General features: G+C 52.9%; 1 protein-coding gene across 14 annotated transcripts in view; it reads left to right on the top strand.

Annotated features, from left to right (window-relative positions):
* PTPRS (protein tyrosine phosphatase receptor type S) overlaps nt 1-17,452 on the top strand; it is a 126,112-nt gene that overhangs the window by 34,037 nt on the left and 74,623 nt on the right. For all 14 annotated transcript variants that reach the window (XM_039733478.1, XM_039733448.1, XM_039733438.1 and 11 more), the window contains exons 3-4: nt 14,775-14,920; nt 15,806-15,947. In XM_039733478.1, the coding sequence (XP_039589412.1) occupies nt 14,775-14,920; nt 15,806-15,947 (288 nt within the window). The remainder of the gene's footprint in view (nt 1-14,774; nt 14,921-15,805; nt 15,948-17,452) is intronic.

Below are 17,452 nucleotides of genomic sequence, written 5' to 3'. Positions count from 1 at the left end.
CCTGCTCTGGCAGTGTCCTCTCCCATCAGATGGCCCCGGGCTCTGTCACATTCCCTAATCCCTTGGCCAGCTTCCATTTGGCCACGGCGCTGACCCCGTTTCCTGCCCCAGTTCACCCCAGGCCCTGCAGCCCCCCGGGCACACGGTGCTGGTGCCCCTCCTGGGCTGGGGAGCCCACGCTGGGGATGGGAAACCCCCGGGGTTGTGGCTTTTGGGGGGCATCACCCCCCAGCTGGGCAGGGAGCAGACCCCCCTGCAGCAGAGCCTGGGCTGAGCTGGGACTTGCCTCCTCTCCCAGGGCAGCTCTGGAGGAGCTGTGGCCTCTGCAATCAAAGGACCATTAAAGTACTTCCCTTGTTTCCCAGGCTAATTGATCTCAGTCAGTCATTTAAATCTTTCTGTGGCAGGAGCATTCTATTTAAAGGAAACTGCCATTTAAATTAAAAATCCAAAGCACCACAGTACTTTCTGCCCGCTGTTCCTCCTTGGGAGGCTGAAGAGAACAATAATTGAAAGGTGTGACACAGACATGTTCTTTCTCTTTTTTCTTTGGTTGAATATGGGCATTTCCTTTGTTTCTTCCATATGGTCAAAGGCAGCCATGGAACTGGAAATTACTGATTCCATGATTATTTTCAGTGGTGTCATTAAATGGAAAGTATTATCCTTTTCTTGAGAGTGCTGCTGTTGGTGTGAGTACCGTGGATTGGCATGGCTGCAGGAGGTTGGGGGAGGCCTCCCCAGGAGCTGCACAGCCCAATGTGCCCCTTGGAGCTGAGAGGAGCCAGGCAACAGAGACAGATGAGGCCTGGAGATGAGTCTGGGGGGAGAAATAGCTCCCAAACTGCTGATGGACCTGGGCACAGCACCAAGCCTTGCTGTTTCCTGCTCACACCCCCAGAGCCATAAAGCCTCTGGTGGTGAGCACCCTGAATCCTCTCCTCCTGTGTGTGCACATGGCTGCTCCTGCCCAGGTGTGCAGGGCACAGCTGCTTTTGGCCAAGGGCAGTGGTCAGCTCCCTCTGCCACCCGAGGGAACCACGTGCCTGCTCCAAGTGCTCCTCAGCTGCACATAAAAAGCCATTTACTGCATGGAAATGTGGCCATTCTTCTGACTGGAATCAGCGTGCTCGCTGTTTTCAAGTGGATTTTTCTCATTGATTAAACCTTTGTGCTTTACAATAGCACTTTGCTAATTGGCACTTTGCATACACAGAAGGCTGGTGCGTGGCTCTCTCCACCCCAGCAAGGATTTAAGGGCAAGGAACATTACTTATTACTTACATTTCCTTCCTTTTATAAATCACCGTATAGAAGCCTTACTAGCACACTCTGAAGTATTACCATAAATAATTAAATCTAAATTGCAATTGACAAAATAAAAGAATAAAGCCCCTTTTATGATGCATTACCCTGGCTTTCTTCCCTTTTAATTGCCCTTGCTCCATCATTAATTTGCAGAGCACAGTAATTCATGGGAGGTGCATGTGAGGGGGGCTCCGTGAGCATCCCTGGGGCCAGCAGAGACAGCAGCCAGGTTTGCACCACGTGGGACTCCCAGAGGTGATGGAAAAGCTGTGATGGCATGGCAGTGGGGCTCCTCCAGGTCCACGTTCAGGCTGTGTTTGGGGAGCTGGAGCCTTGTTAAAGGCGTGTGGCATGGAAGGGGTGCCCTGTGCCAGCAGGGCAGGAGCTGGGCTCACTCAGATCCTGATCCCACCACTGGCAGGGGTATCTGCCTCCTCTCCTGAGCAGGATCCCCTCTTGCACAGCTCACAGCTTTAGCTCTGGAGCCCAGGAGCAGCAGCTGTCAGGTGAGATGGAGCAGAGATCAAGGGGGCTCCATCTTAGGACTGGACAGACACGTTAAACTGACACCAAGGGAAGGAAATCTCCCCATGGTGGGGGAAGCTGCTCCAGTTTGAAATGCTGGAGGTTCATCCAGGACAGCCTAGCAGTGCTGCCCCAAGGGAGGGGAGGTGTCACAGAGTGGTGTCCCACAGGCTGGGGCACAGACCCTGCTTGTTTGTGCACCCCCAAAAGGACAGGGAACCTGCAGGGGCTGAGCAGCCAGGGGGATGCTGCAGAAAGGCTTTTCCCCCTTGGGGGTGGGCTGGAGGGGGAGCAGGATTTAGGAATTTCAAGTGGGAGCACAGAGGAGGTTTTGTGGTCAGTTGGAGCATGGTGGAATTTTCAGTTTTAGTTGCACATTGTCCCTGCAGTGAGTGGGGTCTGGGAGAGGAGACAGCAGCTGAATCCTGCAAAGGCAGAGATCACTGCTCCCCTGCCCAGACCCACCTGCTGCTCCTCTTCCTCGTGCACCAATTGCCTTTGTAGGCAGGAGACACCTCCCTGTCCTTGTTGCTGCCCCTTCCCTTCGCTGCCTTCTCCTTGTACCAGCTGTGATCTTGCTGAGGGTTCTGGGCTGGTTGTTGTCTCACTCAAGGACACTGAATTAAGCTTCTATGTCACCTTGTTTAAGTGCCTGATTGAATTAAACCTTGCCTGACTTGCTCAAGTGATGTATCTCTCTTTTTTCTCTTATTTTTTTCTTTTTTTTTTTTTTTCCAAGATAACTCAAATTGGAAAGTTTGTGTCTTCTGTAGGACCCAGAGAGGAAATAAATCATGTGTTGAAAGAGCTTCCTTGGGGGCAGGGGGGGCTGTCACTTCCCAGGTCTCAGCTGTGCCCCACGCTGGGAATGCTCGTTAGATTAATTTCTGCTGAGGAGCACCTGGGGACAGCAGCAGCCACGGTGTTTGGGACCCAGCCATGGGTGTCTCCTGGTGAGGGATCTTTTCCCAGCCAGAGGCTCTTTCTGCTCAGCTTCATTAGATGGTTAAGTTGGGGGAAAAGAGCATCTGTTTGTTGTGTAAACAAGTGGCTTGTGTGGAAATGTCACCTGCAGAGGATTGGGATGGAGGAAATGTCTGTCTTCATACCTGGATGCCAAAACTGGGGCTGTTCCTCTGTGTCTGACTTCGCCAGGAAGCCAAGGCTTCTTTCTTTGTGACTCTTCCCCTTGGTTGTCCTTTTCACACCAGCAGTTCTTGCAGTGGCTGCCAGGAAGGACGGGATCTTTCCAGAGCTCTCCCAAGCCCTGGCTCACGTTGGCTTCTCTTCTGTCTGGCAGGGTCTCTGTGCTCGTGTCTTTTCAAGACCACTACGACTCTCCTGGGTCACTGAAGGGAATCTGTGAGGGATTCCTCCCTTTTGTGGCCTGGCAAGGCCAATATTATTCTTAGAAGGCAAGCAGAGGGTTTTTCAAGGACACCCGACCAGAGGAATGTCATTCCTGCCTGCGTGGGATGGAATCTGGGCTCGAGCTGGCCTGTGAGACACAATCTCCCAAGAACAGTTTTATTTACTCTGTGCCACTCTTCCCCTCCAGTCAAGGATGTTCTCTTGCAACATAATTGGTCCCAGTTCCCACCTTAGAAAGCTGTGATGTTCTGTGCACTGCAGCTGCCTTTAATTTTTTGGGGATTGTTAAAGTTCATGAAAATAGTCACGTTTTACACCATCTGCTGTGTGCAGGGAGCTAACCAGGGTACGGGCTGCAGGCCAGGCAGTCAGGAGCATCCTCACTCTGTGGCTGCACCTTCCCAACCCTCCTTTTACTTCCCAACCCTCCTTTTACTTACCCCTCTACCTTACTTTACTTACAAAAAAGCCTCGATTGGCTTTTTTGAGCAAGGGCTTCTCTTGCTGTGCTGTTGTCCAGTGTGATGAGCCCCAGCCCTGTTTTCCCAAAAACGCAAATACCAAGGAAAAATGCCTATTTTGATTGAGGTAATCAAAAAATCCCTAGACCATCTTCCTCAATATGAGAAATTCTGTCCAGGGCGCCATGGTTTGGTTTGGTTTGGTTTGGTTTGGCAGCCTGGGCTCTCCTCCTGCAGCCCAGGGGCAGAGGCAGCGCCCAGACCCGCGGAGAGAGCAGCGTAAATATATTTTGGATGTCTGCTGCTTTGACTTTGAAGGGGGATGTTGGGATGAATGATTTAAAGCGTTGACAGGAGGGACTCTGGGCTGACCTGCTTTCACAGAATCGTTGCATGGAGAGCCCTGAGCGTGTCCCAGCCCGGTGGTTGCAGACATGAAACCAGCGCTGCTCGTTTCATCTGCAGCGCACGCAGTCGTTCCCGTTTCCTTTTGAGGCCGAGAGGAAAAGCAAAGCTTTAAAGAAGGAAAAAAAAATAATAAATAGAAGGAGCTGCAACTGGTTTAGCATTCTACAAAGTTTCTCCGAGTCCTCCAAATCTTTAATTGACTCAGGAGCATAAAATTGAGAAGGGGAGAGAGTGAGAGAGCGTGCGAGTGGCGCGAGTGATTTGAATAATTTATTGTCCTTTGAAGTTGCAAGAGAAATTTCAGCTGCCTTGGGGAGTAATTTCTCCCCATTCTGAAAGGGTTTCTCCTTATTTTAAACCCATTCAGAGGATGATAGTTTTGCATTTTCTGCATAATTAATGAGCATAGCTCCCCCCACTCTTGCACAACCTCTAAAGAGTGGTGGGGTGATGAAACTTGGTGGTTTTTTTAATTAATAAAGTCAAATTAATTTGACTGTGTCCTCATCCTCCCTCACCTCTGTTGGAATCCATGGATTTATTTGTAAATTAGTCTGAGCATGCTGCTAGGAGTGCTGACAGACCTTACAAATCTTTAGCCTGGACTTTGATTTGTTTGGATGAATTTCTGAAAAGATGGTGTAAGGTTTTTTTTTCAGTTCAGCTCTTAAAGATCACCTTGAGACTGGCTCCAGTCATCTCCCAGGGAGCCAGGAAGATCCTCCAGCTCTCATTTCCTTTATCTGTCTGTTTGGGGAGGATCTGCTTGCTTTTGAGGGCGTTTGTGGTTTTTTTTCTGTATGAGTACTGTAATACACCCCTTTTCTTCTAGGACCTGCTAATTGTGATTAATTCCAGTAGCTGCCACTTGAGGCAATGAAAGGGAGAGGGATTTTCTTCCTGGTGTCTGGAAGGGCTGCAGGACAGCCTCCTGGTAAGAAGCCATCCCTTGACAGGTGTCAAACATGAGCAGGAGCTGTCCTACTCCAGAAAAGCTCACCTTCCTCAATTGCTGTCTTTGATAGAAGAATTGAAGGCGTCACTGCTGCTTTTCCATGTTTCCATTTCTCTCTCATTCACATCTTGCAGTTTCTCTGGCTCACTGGGTCTCTAGTGTCCCAAAGCTGAATTCATCACATTCCCACTGCTGTCAGTTCTCAGCACTGTTGCTGAAGTCTCCTTTTTTTGGATTATTTTGTGTTGGTGTTCCCACTACAGATCTGAATGATGAGTAGTGTGGTTCAGAGACAGAAATTGTAATGACTCGTGTGGTAAGAGTCGAAGTTCAGCCCTGTTGGAGGTTGTGCTCATCCATTAGTCATGGCTTTATTAGGTCTTGGTTTCTCATTTTTGAGATCTCCTGTCCCAAGCACCTTGACATCCCAGTTTCAATAAGCAGTGCAGGCTCCTGATAGACTGCTTAGACCCAGATATTTCAAGCTTGTATATCCAGAATGTTCCATGGAAAATATGGGCTGAAGTCTCTCCCCAGAGGTCGGACAGGAATGGTGTAATGATCTTCTGAAAACACCCCGAGTTCTGGGCTCTGGAATTGCACCTCTCCCTGTTCCTGTGGACTCCTTCTCTTGCCTGAAGGAAAGAAGCAGTAAGTGGAAGTGATACAGCTTTTATTTACAGAGTAAGAGAGCAGAGCTGTATCAGACATTTTTTATTTGCCCTTCGTCCCCAGAAGATCCCCACATGCCCGTGTGAGCTGCCCGGGCTTGGCTGGGGTCACGTCTGGTGCATGCAGCCCTGCAGGGCTGGAGGTGCAGGGCAGGGCTCCCCTGGGTGTTTGCAGAGCTCTGGGTGGTCTCACTGAGCTGATCCCCCAGACCTCAGGGCGTGCAGCTGATCCCCCAGACCTCATCCTTGGGGTCTGCCCTGCGCTCCCTGGGCAGGACCACGGGCTGCAGGAGCTTGTAGCAGCTTGTTTTCCCCCTGCTGCTGACTCTGCTGTCACTTTGCAGTGGCACAGGACCACGGCTGGGCTGCATTAAGATGGCATTGCCCCCTGGGAGCTGGGTCTGGGCTCGTTAAGCTTTTGCTTCTTGCAGGCGTGTCCCGTAGGAAATGTTTTTTCATGTTCTGGTATCCCCTGTGGACTCTGGTTCTTTAGTGACTCAAACAGAGCAGTGGAGGTCGAGCAAAGAGCCGGATCCTTTTTAGCTGGGTCTGTTCTAGGTGGGTGGTGGATCAGGCTGCTCCAGGATGCCAATATCAATGACATGGCTGGAGGAGAAGCTGTCTCAGCGATGTGGCAAGGGCAGGCAGAGCTCCCTGCCTCAAGCTCTGCTTGCTAACAACCTGGGATTGCTGGCATTGATGGACAAGGGGCTCTCATTAAGTTGCCAGGACAGCTCCTTGGGTCTCTGGCTCTGCTCTGGGTTGTTATGCCTTGTTATGGGACTTTGTGGACAGATCTGGGATGAGATGCTGCTCCAGCTGGTGGAAAGCACCCGTGTACCCCCAGGGTCCTGGCTGGCCACGCTCCTGTGCTTGCTGGAGCTTCCTCATCAAGGGAAATACAGGCTGGATATTAGGAAAAGGTTTTCTACAGAAACAGTGATAGTTCTGGAATGTTCTGCCGGGGAGGTGGTGCAGTCACCATCCCTGGGGGTGTTTAACAAAGCCAAGATGTGGCACTGGGTGCCAGGGCTCAGCTGAGCTGTTGGGGCTGGGTTGGACTTGATGATCTTTGAGGTCTCTTCCAACCCAGTGATTCTGTGAATTCTGTGATTCTGTGAATTCTGTGATTCTGTGAGTTCTGTGATTCTGTGAATTCTGTGATTCTGTGAATTCTGTGAATCCTGTGAATTCTGTGAACCCCAGGCTGCCATCCTCCACTGCAGCAGTGCTCATCTCCTTCAGCTCCTGCTGCTCACCAGCAGCACCTCTCTCCTGGTGGTGCCAGCAGGGGAAGGAGGATCCTGGCCAGAGGTCCACCTGCATTCCCACCTCATCTCTCCCTGGCCCCCAGGCTGGTTGGTGCCAGGAGAGGGTGGAAGCAGAGATCAGCAGCAGGGGCACCTGCTGGGTGAGGGAAGGGAGGTGGGGAAGCTGAGGCGTGGCAGGAGGAGCTTTGTGGAATGGCCCCACAGCTCCCTGCCCTGTCCCACGCAGGAGTTTGCATCCCCTGTGTGTATCACTGCATGAACCACAGCTGGAGGAAAGTTCTCCTGGGCTGGATCGAGGTGCCAGTCACTGGGGCTGGGACTCATCCCTTTTGCCATGGAGAGAGGTGGATCCTTTCCATGTGCCTGGAGGAGTCCTGTCAGAACAGGATGACTGCATCCCAGCTGCTGCTCCCATGTGATAAGGAAGGGCCCCATCCCTGAAAACCAGCAGTTTAAAGAGACCAGAAGGAAGGATTATGCTTCCCCTCCAGCAGGCAGGATAACGTGGTTTTTCTCCCCTTGGATGTCAGAACTAGGAACAGATTTTTGGTAGCCTCAGTCTCCTCCTGCCTGGGTGCTGCAGGCTCGTCCCTCCCTCCCAAAGGGTCTGGATCCCAGGGCACTGAGACAGGAGCTTGAAGGCTGTGTGGGTGTGCCAGATCCCCAAATTACCATCCTCATGTGAGAACAGCTTGACATGTGCTGCCTCAGTCCAGCCAGGGGAGAAGGGGAGCTGGCACAGGGCTTGGGGCTGTGTGGTGAAGGTGTACTGAGCGAGTTCTTCATCTTCCTCACCATTTTCTGTGTGTGTTAACTCCTGTGCTGGTGCCATCCTTCGCTGCTGTCCTTCCTCCCCTGGGGCCTTGCAGGCAAGGAGAGGGGGTAATCCTCCAAGTGACATTCCCCCTGCCCACAGAGGCTGCCTCCTGTGGGAACCCAGCTCTTCTGAGGCAGGTAAGGGCTTTGGTGGCTCAGCAGCAGGGGAATAGCCAGGTGGAAGCATTTCACTTCTAAAAAAACATCCTCAGTCTTTTTTTACCCTCCTCTGCCCAACCTTGCCAGTCCCATCTCCCTGAAGGGAGCCAAGAGCTGCTGACAGTAAGAGGAAGTCTCCATCTGAAGCCTATAATTATCCTGTCTGCCTTCCCAGAAAAGGCCAGTTGGGGAGCGAGCGTGCTCCTGTTCCCTGGGCCAGCCCTGCCTTCCCCTGCCTCCCCAATTACTGCTTAATGGACTTTTTATGATGATAAGACGACTGGGTTGGGGAGAAGTTATTGACGGGGAAATGGAATATAATTCACTCCCTGTTTGTTTGTTCTGTCAGAAAACCCTCATTTTAATTTTATTTGTGAGGCACGGAGAAACAGCCCTCAGAAAGAAAAAGTGCAAAATCTGTCAGTGAAAGCCTGGATTTCGTGAGGTGCAGAGTCTCTGCAGGACCTCTCCAAAGGGTGTCCTCAATCCTGTCGAGTGTCTCCATAGAGACTCCTCCCCAGTCCTTCTCCCAGTCTGCAGCTTTCTCACTTGTCCTGAAGAAAAATGTGAATTCTGGAGCTCTGTTCCTTGCCTGTAGCCCTGTCTGCAGCTCCCCCGCTCCCCAACGCCGCTGCTGTGGAGCACAGACCCGTTCCAAACAGCACATCCCTGCTCCCCACTCTCCATCTGCCTCAGCTTTGGCTGCTCTCTCCTGTTTTCATCTGCTCCGTGGTTTGTCTAATCTTCACTTCCTTGCTCTGGCTCTGAGCACCTCCCTCCTCCCCAGCCTGTTCCAGTTCTCCTGCACAGAATCGTGGCATAGCCTGGCTTGGAAGGGCCCTCAAGGACCATCAATTCCAGCCCCTGGCCCAGCACACGTCAAGGATCCCACTCTGTGCCCTTTTCCCACTGCTTCTCCCATCCTTCCTGCCCTCTGCTCCCCATTTGTCTCCCTGTGCCTGGGCTGGCAGAGCTGCTCCTCTGGCTGTGTGTGAAACTCTCCCTGGAGCAGCACACAGACCCTGGGAGCGTGGCTGGAGCTGGGGCTCTGCAGCACCCTGGGCTCCTTCTCCAACTGGGAGCCCACCAGCAGCCGTGCAAAAGGGAGATGGAGTTCCACTAGAGCAGCAGAAAGCTCCAGAAACCAGAGGGAAGAGGGAGGAGGAAGAGGAGGAGAAGGGGAGGGGGGTTTAATCCTGTGCACAGCAGTGGGAAGGCCATCAGATTTGCTCCAGGTTGCTCTGGAAATCTGCAGGAGGTGAGAAATAACAGGGAGAGATGTCTCATTCCAGCTGACATGACTTGGTTATTGGGAAATTCCGGAAGAATTTCAATTTTTATCTTCTTCCCCGAAGAAGCACCTCTGGGGGGAGGTCTCTGCCTTCTCTCTGGCGAGGCTTTTGTGGTTGTTTTGTTTTTCTCTCAGCCTCCCAAGGCTGCAGCTGTGCTCGGTGCCACCTGGGGTGCTGAGTGTCGAGCAGGTCTGTTCCCAGAGCCTGCTCCGAGCTGCGTGTGGTGTCTGGAGCAGGACGGGCAGGCAGGTGTGAGGGATGAGGGCTGTCACCTCCCCAGACGTGTGGCAGCCGGCAAGGGCGAGCCCAAGGTCAGCCGAGTTTGCACCAGAGCCAGGATCCCAATTGTGGGAATGATCTGGAGCCCGGAACAGCACGCTGGGCTCTGCAACCAAAAGCAAAATAACATTTTGCTTCGTGGTCTCGTCTTCTACCCTTGCTCTCAGAGGTGGAGCTGCACCTGTGTGTGCTCAAAATGGTGAATTTCCTTCTGCTGAATGGTTTTGGGCGAGGACAGAAGTTGCCTGTGCTCTCCTGCAGCATGGACAGGCTGCCAAGGGGGAAGCCCCGTGGGGAACGAGGGGCTCAGCACCAGGGGCTGTTGGTGGGAGGTGGAATGGGAATGGTGGGCACAGGGATGGATGTGCTGGTGTGCAGGGGAGCTCAGTGAGCCGCAGGAAAATGCCCTTCCTGCTGTGCCCCTGCTGCAGCTTCGGCTCCTGGGGTGCCCTGGGGGCCAGTGCAGAGCCTGCCCCAAACCTGGGGGGATCATGAGGGTTGGTCATGGCCAGGGAGGAGCTGGAGCTCTCTGTGGGCTTCCACAGAGCTGCCAGCAGGCACCGGGGCTGCAAAAATGGGGGAAAAAACCCCTCTAAAATAGGTGTTTTGTGCTGCCTTTCTGTTGTCCCCGTGGATTGCTGGTGCCGTGGGCGAGGGGCCCTTTCAGGCAGGCTCCTGCTGGGGCCAGCTGGAAAATGAGTGGGTTTGGCTCTGCTGGCAGCCCCGTGCTGGGGTGCTCTCTGGGGGTGCAGGAGCAGGGGGGTGAAGCACCGGGGGGGCTTTGTCCTCTGCAGGCAGCACCAGGTCCCCGCTGTGGGGCTGGAGGTGAGGGCAGAGAGCTGCAGTGGGGTCAGGGGGGTCCAGGGACAGCCTGGGGACAGACAGAGGGACGGTGTCACACACACTGGGGCACAGACACGCCATCCTGCAGCCTTGGCACCCGTGGGGCCAGGAGCAGAGTGAGGGGAAGGGGACGTGTCCCCATCCGTGTGGGAGCAGCTTTCTGCCCTGGAGCACCCCAAAGCTCAGGGGGAGCAGCAGTTCTGGGGTGCTGTGCAGGAAGCTGCTCCTGTCCCGTGGTGTGTCAGGGAGCCTCAATTCCCCCCAGGCTCCCTCCCTAACCCACCCCTGGTGCCTCAGGAGAGCAGCCAGCTCCGTCCAGGCGTGGGGAGGGCAGGGCAGGGACATCCATAGCTGGCTCCTTCTTCTTCTCCCCTGCTCCCATCAGCTGTCAGCTCAGATATGTGAAGCTCGTTTGTTCTCCTGCCTCTCTCCCACCCCTCAAACCACCTCTGGGGTCTCCATCCCTCTCGCTGTCTCTGGTTTTTGATGTTTCAGACAGGCATATGGTGGCTGGGCTGTCTCCCTCGCTGCTCGTCCATCACCGCCTGTTCCCTGTGGCAGCCCTTCCTGAGGGACACTGGGTGTAAAGGCTGACATGTCCCCTCCTTCTCCCCACTCCCACATGTCTCCAGCTTCCCTGCTGCAAAGCTCTCAGCCCGTTGTGTCATCCGTGCATGCTTACAGGGAGATGTTGGGTGGTTTTTACATGACTGTGGTGGAATAACTTTCCCTGCTTTGGTGTCACATGGAAGAGGGGAGGAGGAGAGGGGAGAGGAGGCAGCAGCATCTTTATGTTTGGTGAGGAGCTGCCTGGGTGTGCAGCCCTCACCCGTGGGCTGGGGGCTGAGGAGGAGACCCCCACCCTTCTCACCTGAGCCCCAGAATGCCAGCGTGCTGTGTCCCTTTGGAGCAGGTGCTGCCTGGGCTGTGGTTTGGGAAGGGAATCCCCATGTGCCAGTGGAGCCCAGGCACAGGAGCCAGGAGGGATCTCTCTCTGTCCCCATGGAGCTCAGGGCACAGGAACCAGGAGGGATTTTCTCTCTGTCTTTGTCCCAGGGCACAGGAACCAGGAGGGATTCTGTCTGTCCCAGGGCACAGGAACCAGGAGGAATCTCTCTCTCTTCCTGGGCATAGGAACCAGGAGAGATTCTCTCTCTGTCTCTGTCCCAGGGTGCAGGAAACAGGAGGGATCTCTCTCTGTCCCCATGGAGCTCAGGGCACAGGAACCAGGAGAAATCTCTCTCTGTGTGTCACAGGGCACAGGAACCAGGAGGGATCTCTCTGTCCCCAGACACAGGAACCAGGAGGGATTCTCTCTCTCTCTGTCCCAGGGCACAGGAAGCAGGAGGGATTCTCTCTCTCTGTCTCAGGGCACAAGAACCAGGAGGGATCTGTCTCTGTCCCCAGACACAGGAACCAGGAGGGATTCTCTCTCTCTCTGTCCCAGGGCACAGGAAGCAGGAGGAACCCCTCTCTCTGCTCCCCACAGCCATGGCAGCTCTCCAGCGTGGCCCTTGCTGCTTTTGGGAAGTGTGTGGGCGGTGGGCAGGAGGGAGAGCTGGGGTTTGGCTTGATGGCTTTCCATTAAGTGTGGAGCAGGATCACAGGTACACAGCAGCCAGCCGGGCTTTTCAGCCTTCCCTCTGGAGACCCACACCCTGCAGGAAGCCTCTTGTAGTAGGAAAATTCTTTTAAGCTCCAGATTTTTCCATTCCTATTTTGATACTGCACAGAAAGGGGGTTTTTCTACTTTGCAAGCAGAGAAAGGGGGGAAAATTATCTCTATGACCACTGGACTGTTGGAACTCAGACTCAGCCTTTCCAAACCTGGCTTGTTCTCAGCTATCCGTGTGGGAAGGTTGGTGAAGTGATATAAAATCCCCTGGACTGTCAGTATGTTGTCTGGAAAATGTGTTTCTTTGATTTTTATTTATTTATTTAAAGCTGTGCTCCTGCAATCTTGGCAGAGGAGGGCAAGCACCTCCGAGTGGGCTGATGGGGTTTCACATGGACCTTGTCCCTGGGGGCTCCCAGAGCCCTTTCAGAGCTGCAGGCTGAGCTCTCACCTCGTGTTTCCCTTTGAGCTGGGCCTGGCAGGGCAGAGCTGAGGCTGCCCCACAGCACGGGGGGGTTGGCCCCAGCTTTGGATCACCAGCACCCTGGATTCCCAACATCCTGCATTCCCAGACCCCTGGGTCAGCAGACCCCTGGATCATCAGCATCATGGATTCCCAGCATCCTGGATTCCCAGCATCCTGGATTCCCACTCCCCTGGATTCCCAGTCCCTTGGATTCCCAGTCCCCTGGATTCCCAGTCCCCTGGATCACCAGCCCCCTGGATTCCCAGTCCCTTGGATTCCCAGCCCCCTGGGTCACCAGCACCATGCCTGGTGGCCCTGGCTCTCTCCCCCCAAGAGGAGGGGGCTGCTCAGTGCTCAGCGTGGGCTGGAGACCAATGCTGCAGTGACTGGGGGAGCACGAGGAGGGAGGAATCAAATGTGCAGCTCTGAGGCTCGGGCAATTTTCAAATCGACGGTTTAGCTCTGATTCTCACCCATTTTCCAAGTGAGCAGTAGAATCCAGTAGGTTGGGTGGTGGGGATTTTCGTTTGGCTCCTTGTGTCTAGCAGTGAGTCCCTTGCAGGCACAGGAGTTGCAGGAGCTCAGGAAAATCCCCTGCACAGACTGCTCAGCTGCCCCCTCACCCCACACACGGGACCCCAAAAAGGGGTGCTGAGCAGTGGCTCCACATGCAGTGGTTTTTGGAGCCCCATCCCCTTCTTCAGGACAGAAATAGAACCTTGTTTTTCTCCTCGTCTCAGCTCTCATCATGCAGCCTGCACCCATTTAAATGTATACGTGACATTAAGGTTTATTAGGGGCTTTTATTTTAGGAAATGAACTTGCATCAATAAAGTGTTCTTAAAAGCCCTGGATGTTTTTAGCTGTACCTTCAGAATTGACTTCTGCAAACTCTTCAGCTATCGAGCGGAGGTGAGGGCAGGAAGGAAGTCAGGGGCAGAGCGAGCATTTATATCTTAGCCTGGAGCAAAGTTTGGGTTTTACCTTTCTCAGATGGAAGGCAGATCCCCCAGTGCCAGTTCCTCCAGAGGGACTTGCTTGATAACCTTTAGCTGTAACATTGCAAAGAAGACTCTGACCTCTAAATATAGATTTGGATATTTATAAATGCGCTGCTTTGTACACACGGCATTCGGTGGGACGTAAACAGCTCCAGCAAATTGTATTTACCTCCAGCATGGAAACAAATGCTTGATTGCATCACATGAGCTTGCTCAGTGCCTTTTATTTATATACTGCTGGCCACGCCAGGCAGGGAAGGGGGGAAGGCTTCCTTTTGTCTCTTGACCCCTAAAAGACCCTGGAGACTTCTCCCCAGCTGCCATTTGCCCTCTGTTGAGCCCTGTGGGAGGCTCTCTGCATCTTATTTTATAGCCCCTTGTGTATGAAGGGATAAATACACACATTGCAGTCACGTGCTCTGCCTTTCTCAAGAAAACAGACGGCAACTTTATGATCTGAGTGATTTTATTTGAAGACAGCTGCGGCCTTGTGATTTAAATATTTCAATAAATTTTAAGCTAACTAGATGAGAGGAAGCCGTTCAAGGAAAACAGGTTAGAGCACGGAAGGAGGATTCCCAGAGGCACTGTGGGCTCTGCACAAATGCTGCTGGCCCCTTGGCACCTCGGAGAGCCCATGCCAGCCCTGCCACTCTTGCAGGGGTGCAGCTGGGTGGTTCTGAGCTGGTCACAGCTCTGGGCTGTGGGCTGTGCCCCATCAAATTGCCTCTTCTGAGGGGTCGCTGTGTAAATGGACCTGGGAGGGACTTGCAGGGGAAAGCGGAGGTGCCACAACCAAGGGGATTTCACTGGCAGCAGCCTCTTTGGCACCACTGTCCTCAGGATCTCTGCGTGCCAGCTCCTGCTCCAGCTATTTCGTGGTCCTTCTCCCACCTTCTCCCCTTCCCTGGCTTTGTTCCTCTAAACCCCCCCTGTTCCTTGGTGCTTTGGTCATCTGCAAGGAGCTGGGAAGTGCAATTCACTGTTTCTAAGTGTTGTTTTCAGCTCTACCAGTTTTTGGTGATGCTCATTAGATGGGTTTTACAAGGGCAATTTCCCCTGTACAAAACAATTTAAAAGTCCACTTTTCAGGAGTAAAAGAGGTTTTGCAACATTGAAATCTCTTTGTAGGATCAGGCCCTTAATCATTTTCTGCTGGAGCTACTTCATATGTAAAGTGGAGGTAAAGGCTGTTCTGAAAAAGGCCAAGAGGTTTAATTTCAGCTGGGATCATTAAGAATAGCAGCAGCAACACTACTATTAATTACAAACCGTGTTTATTAGAGTTTGTCTTTGAGACTGCCTCTGATGATGTTTCCTTTCTGTCCTCAAGGTCCCCCTGTGTTCATTAAAAAGCCTGTGGACCAAATTGGTGTGTCAGGAGGGGTGGCCTCCTTCGTGTGCCAAGCCACTGGAGACCCAAAGCCAAGGGTCACCTGGAACAAGAAAGGGAAGAAAGTGAACTCTCAGAGGTTCGAGGTAAGAGATATCCTTGAAATCTGCTGTCTCTGTGAAGAGAGACTGACACAAAGCAGCCCCTGCTCCTCTTGGCCACCCTCAGACCTGATAATAAAGGGAAATTTGGAAGGGGAGGAGTTTTAACAGCAGGAGGAGAGAAATGCAAGCTCTTGGCCATGTCAACAGCTGGGTTTGTTCCAAAGCAAGAGAGAACTTGGCTCAATTATGTTACTGAAGATTTTTATTTTGTTTTGTTGGGTTTTTCTCCTTCCTGGGATATAGTATAACTTCCTGCTGTCCTGAGAAACCCCAACTAAGCTGGTGCTACTTCAGCTCTGTAAATGTACCTTCATACCCATCTGGGGCTCAGCATTTTAATCCTGGGACAGCCTGGAGTAAACACTGCAGTTGTTGGCAACCAGACCCAAGCAATTGGCATTGTTTAGATAGAAATGAGAGCAGAGGAGCAAGGACTGGGAGGTCATCCTGTGGAATTTGCTGTGGGACTCAGCCCTGCCAGGCAGCTGTGTGCTCAGAGGAGCTTTGTGGCGTCAGCTGCCCCTGCAGATGGAGGAGCAAGGCAGGAGTCCATTTTTATTTTGTTTTCCTTTGGTCTGTTTCTTCCTCCTTCACCCCAGTTGTGCTCTGACACCCCCCCCCACCCCATCACCCTGGCTTGTTCTTTCAGAGCCTTTGGGATGCACACTGGGGGTTTGGTGGGTCTGTGGTCACTGGCAGGGTCTGGCTGGGACAGCTCTGTCACCTGGAGCTGGTGCAGAGCCAGGCTGACCGTGCTGGGGACATGGGGGGGCTGAGGGGGCTGCTGGGGGCTTTGCAGTGGCTGTGTGCCTGGGTCTGGGGTCTCCTCCCAGGGCACTGACCGTGTGTGTGTCTCTCTGTCCCCAGACCATTGAATTTGATGAGAGTGCAGGTGCTGTTTTGAGGATCCAGCCCCTGCGGACCCCCCGGGACGAGAACATTTACGAGTGTGTTGCTCAGAACCCTCATGGGGAGGTCACTGTCCACGCCAAGCTCACTGTCCTCCGAGGTAAAGAACCAGCCCAGCTGGGTGGGAAAGCTGTCAAAAATCCATGGCTAAGGTACAAAATCCTCCTGGGCTTGGTTTGGTTTGTTCTGACCCATCAGATCTGTTTGCTGTTCTTACCCCGGAACATAAAACTGCTGTGTGAGAAACAGAACCAAACCTCACTTCAGGAGGTTTGACTGATGATGTGCTGGCCTGAATTATCCTGTGACCCTTATGATCTTACTCCCCTCCAAAAATTCCTTCCCCAGGTTTAGGAGCAGCACCAGGAGCTCCCCATTATACACACAGAAATGTAGCTCCAGGAAAACCTTCACTGAGGAATCACTGAATGGGCTGGGGTTAAGGTGATTATGGATCTGCATGGGCTTTCACACATTTGGTAGCAGTACAAATGTTTTTCCTTGTGCAGGACAGCTATTGTGCCTTTCTGGGCTTCTCCCCTCTTCCCAGAGGTCCTTGGCTCTGTGCACTCTCCAAGAAAACAATTCCATTCTCCATTTTGTTCTGGTTCTTTTTCCCACTTGTCCCCGTTACAGAGGATGTTTACATGGATGCCTCCCTCATGTCATCTGTTTGAAATATGCTCCCTGAACTGGATGTGGGGGAGGGAACAATCTGCTGTTGCTCTGGATGCCTCTGGATGTTTGCTGTTATTGCCCTGGAGATCCCTAAAATCACTGTGTGAAGTGCTGGGTGCTAAAACTGACCCATTTTAGGGCTTGGAACACCCATCAGTGATGTTCTCTGTTCAAACCACAGGGCAGTGCAGGTGATCCTGGTGGGAATGGGGTGGTGGAGAACTGCCTGAGAGCTCCCAAGGGGAATTTAGCTTGGCTGTGGATGAAGCCATGGGTGTTTGAGTAGCAGCAGCAGTAAAAGCCCTTATCTCTGCAGTGAACAAGACCAACAACAATTCCAGGAGCTCCAGGCAGGAACCCCACAGGGCTGAGGGGTAGCTCTGCCTATGGGCCAATCAACAATTCCAGTGTTCCCCCCAGGAGCAGCTCAAATCCTTTTGGATATTTATGATTGAACAGGCAGCGAGCCCATCCTTCACAGTGCCCAGCAGAATCGGTGTGTGACTCCCCAAAATGCAGCAGGGAATTCACACCAGACAGGAGGGGCACAAGGCAAAGCCCCCAGCCTCCCTTCCCAGCTGGGAATATCCCTGCTGTGGGCTCAGTGCTGTCAGGATTTTGGCTGCCTGGGAGCGTGGGGGCCCGTGGTCCAGTCATGCCTGACAGATTTGTGTAGGTGCCTTCGATGTGTGTGCAGCTCCTGTGCCTGGCATGGCATTTAACCTTCTGTTGGAGGAAGGTGGTGGGATGGAGCTGTCAGGAGCTTGGAACGGTGCAGTGTGACAGGAGAGTCTCTAACTGTGCTTATCCCAGAGGGTGGGAGCCTTATTCTTCACACTTATTCCATGAATTCCTTTGGAGCTGTGACAGTCTGGGAGAAGGGCCCCTGCAGTCCTACTCAAAGCTTGTACCCCTTGAGTTGAGCTG

The sequence above is a fragment of the Passer montanus genome, unplaced genomic scaffold (genome assembly GCF_014805655.1).
Source record: "Passer montanus isolate IOZ18808 unplaced genomic scaffold, ASM1480565v1 scaffold112, whole genome shotgun sequence".
Classification (NCBI taxonomy): domain Eukaryota; kingdom Metazoa; phylum Chordata; class Aves; order Passeriformes; family Passeridae; genus Passer; species Passer montanus.
Note: the sequence above shows the minus strand (reverse complement) of the source record. Positions and strands in the feature narration are given on the sequence as shown.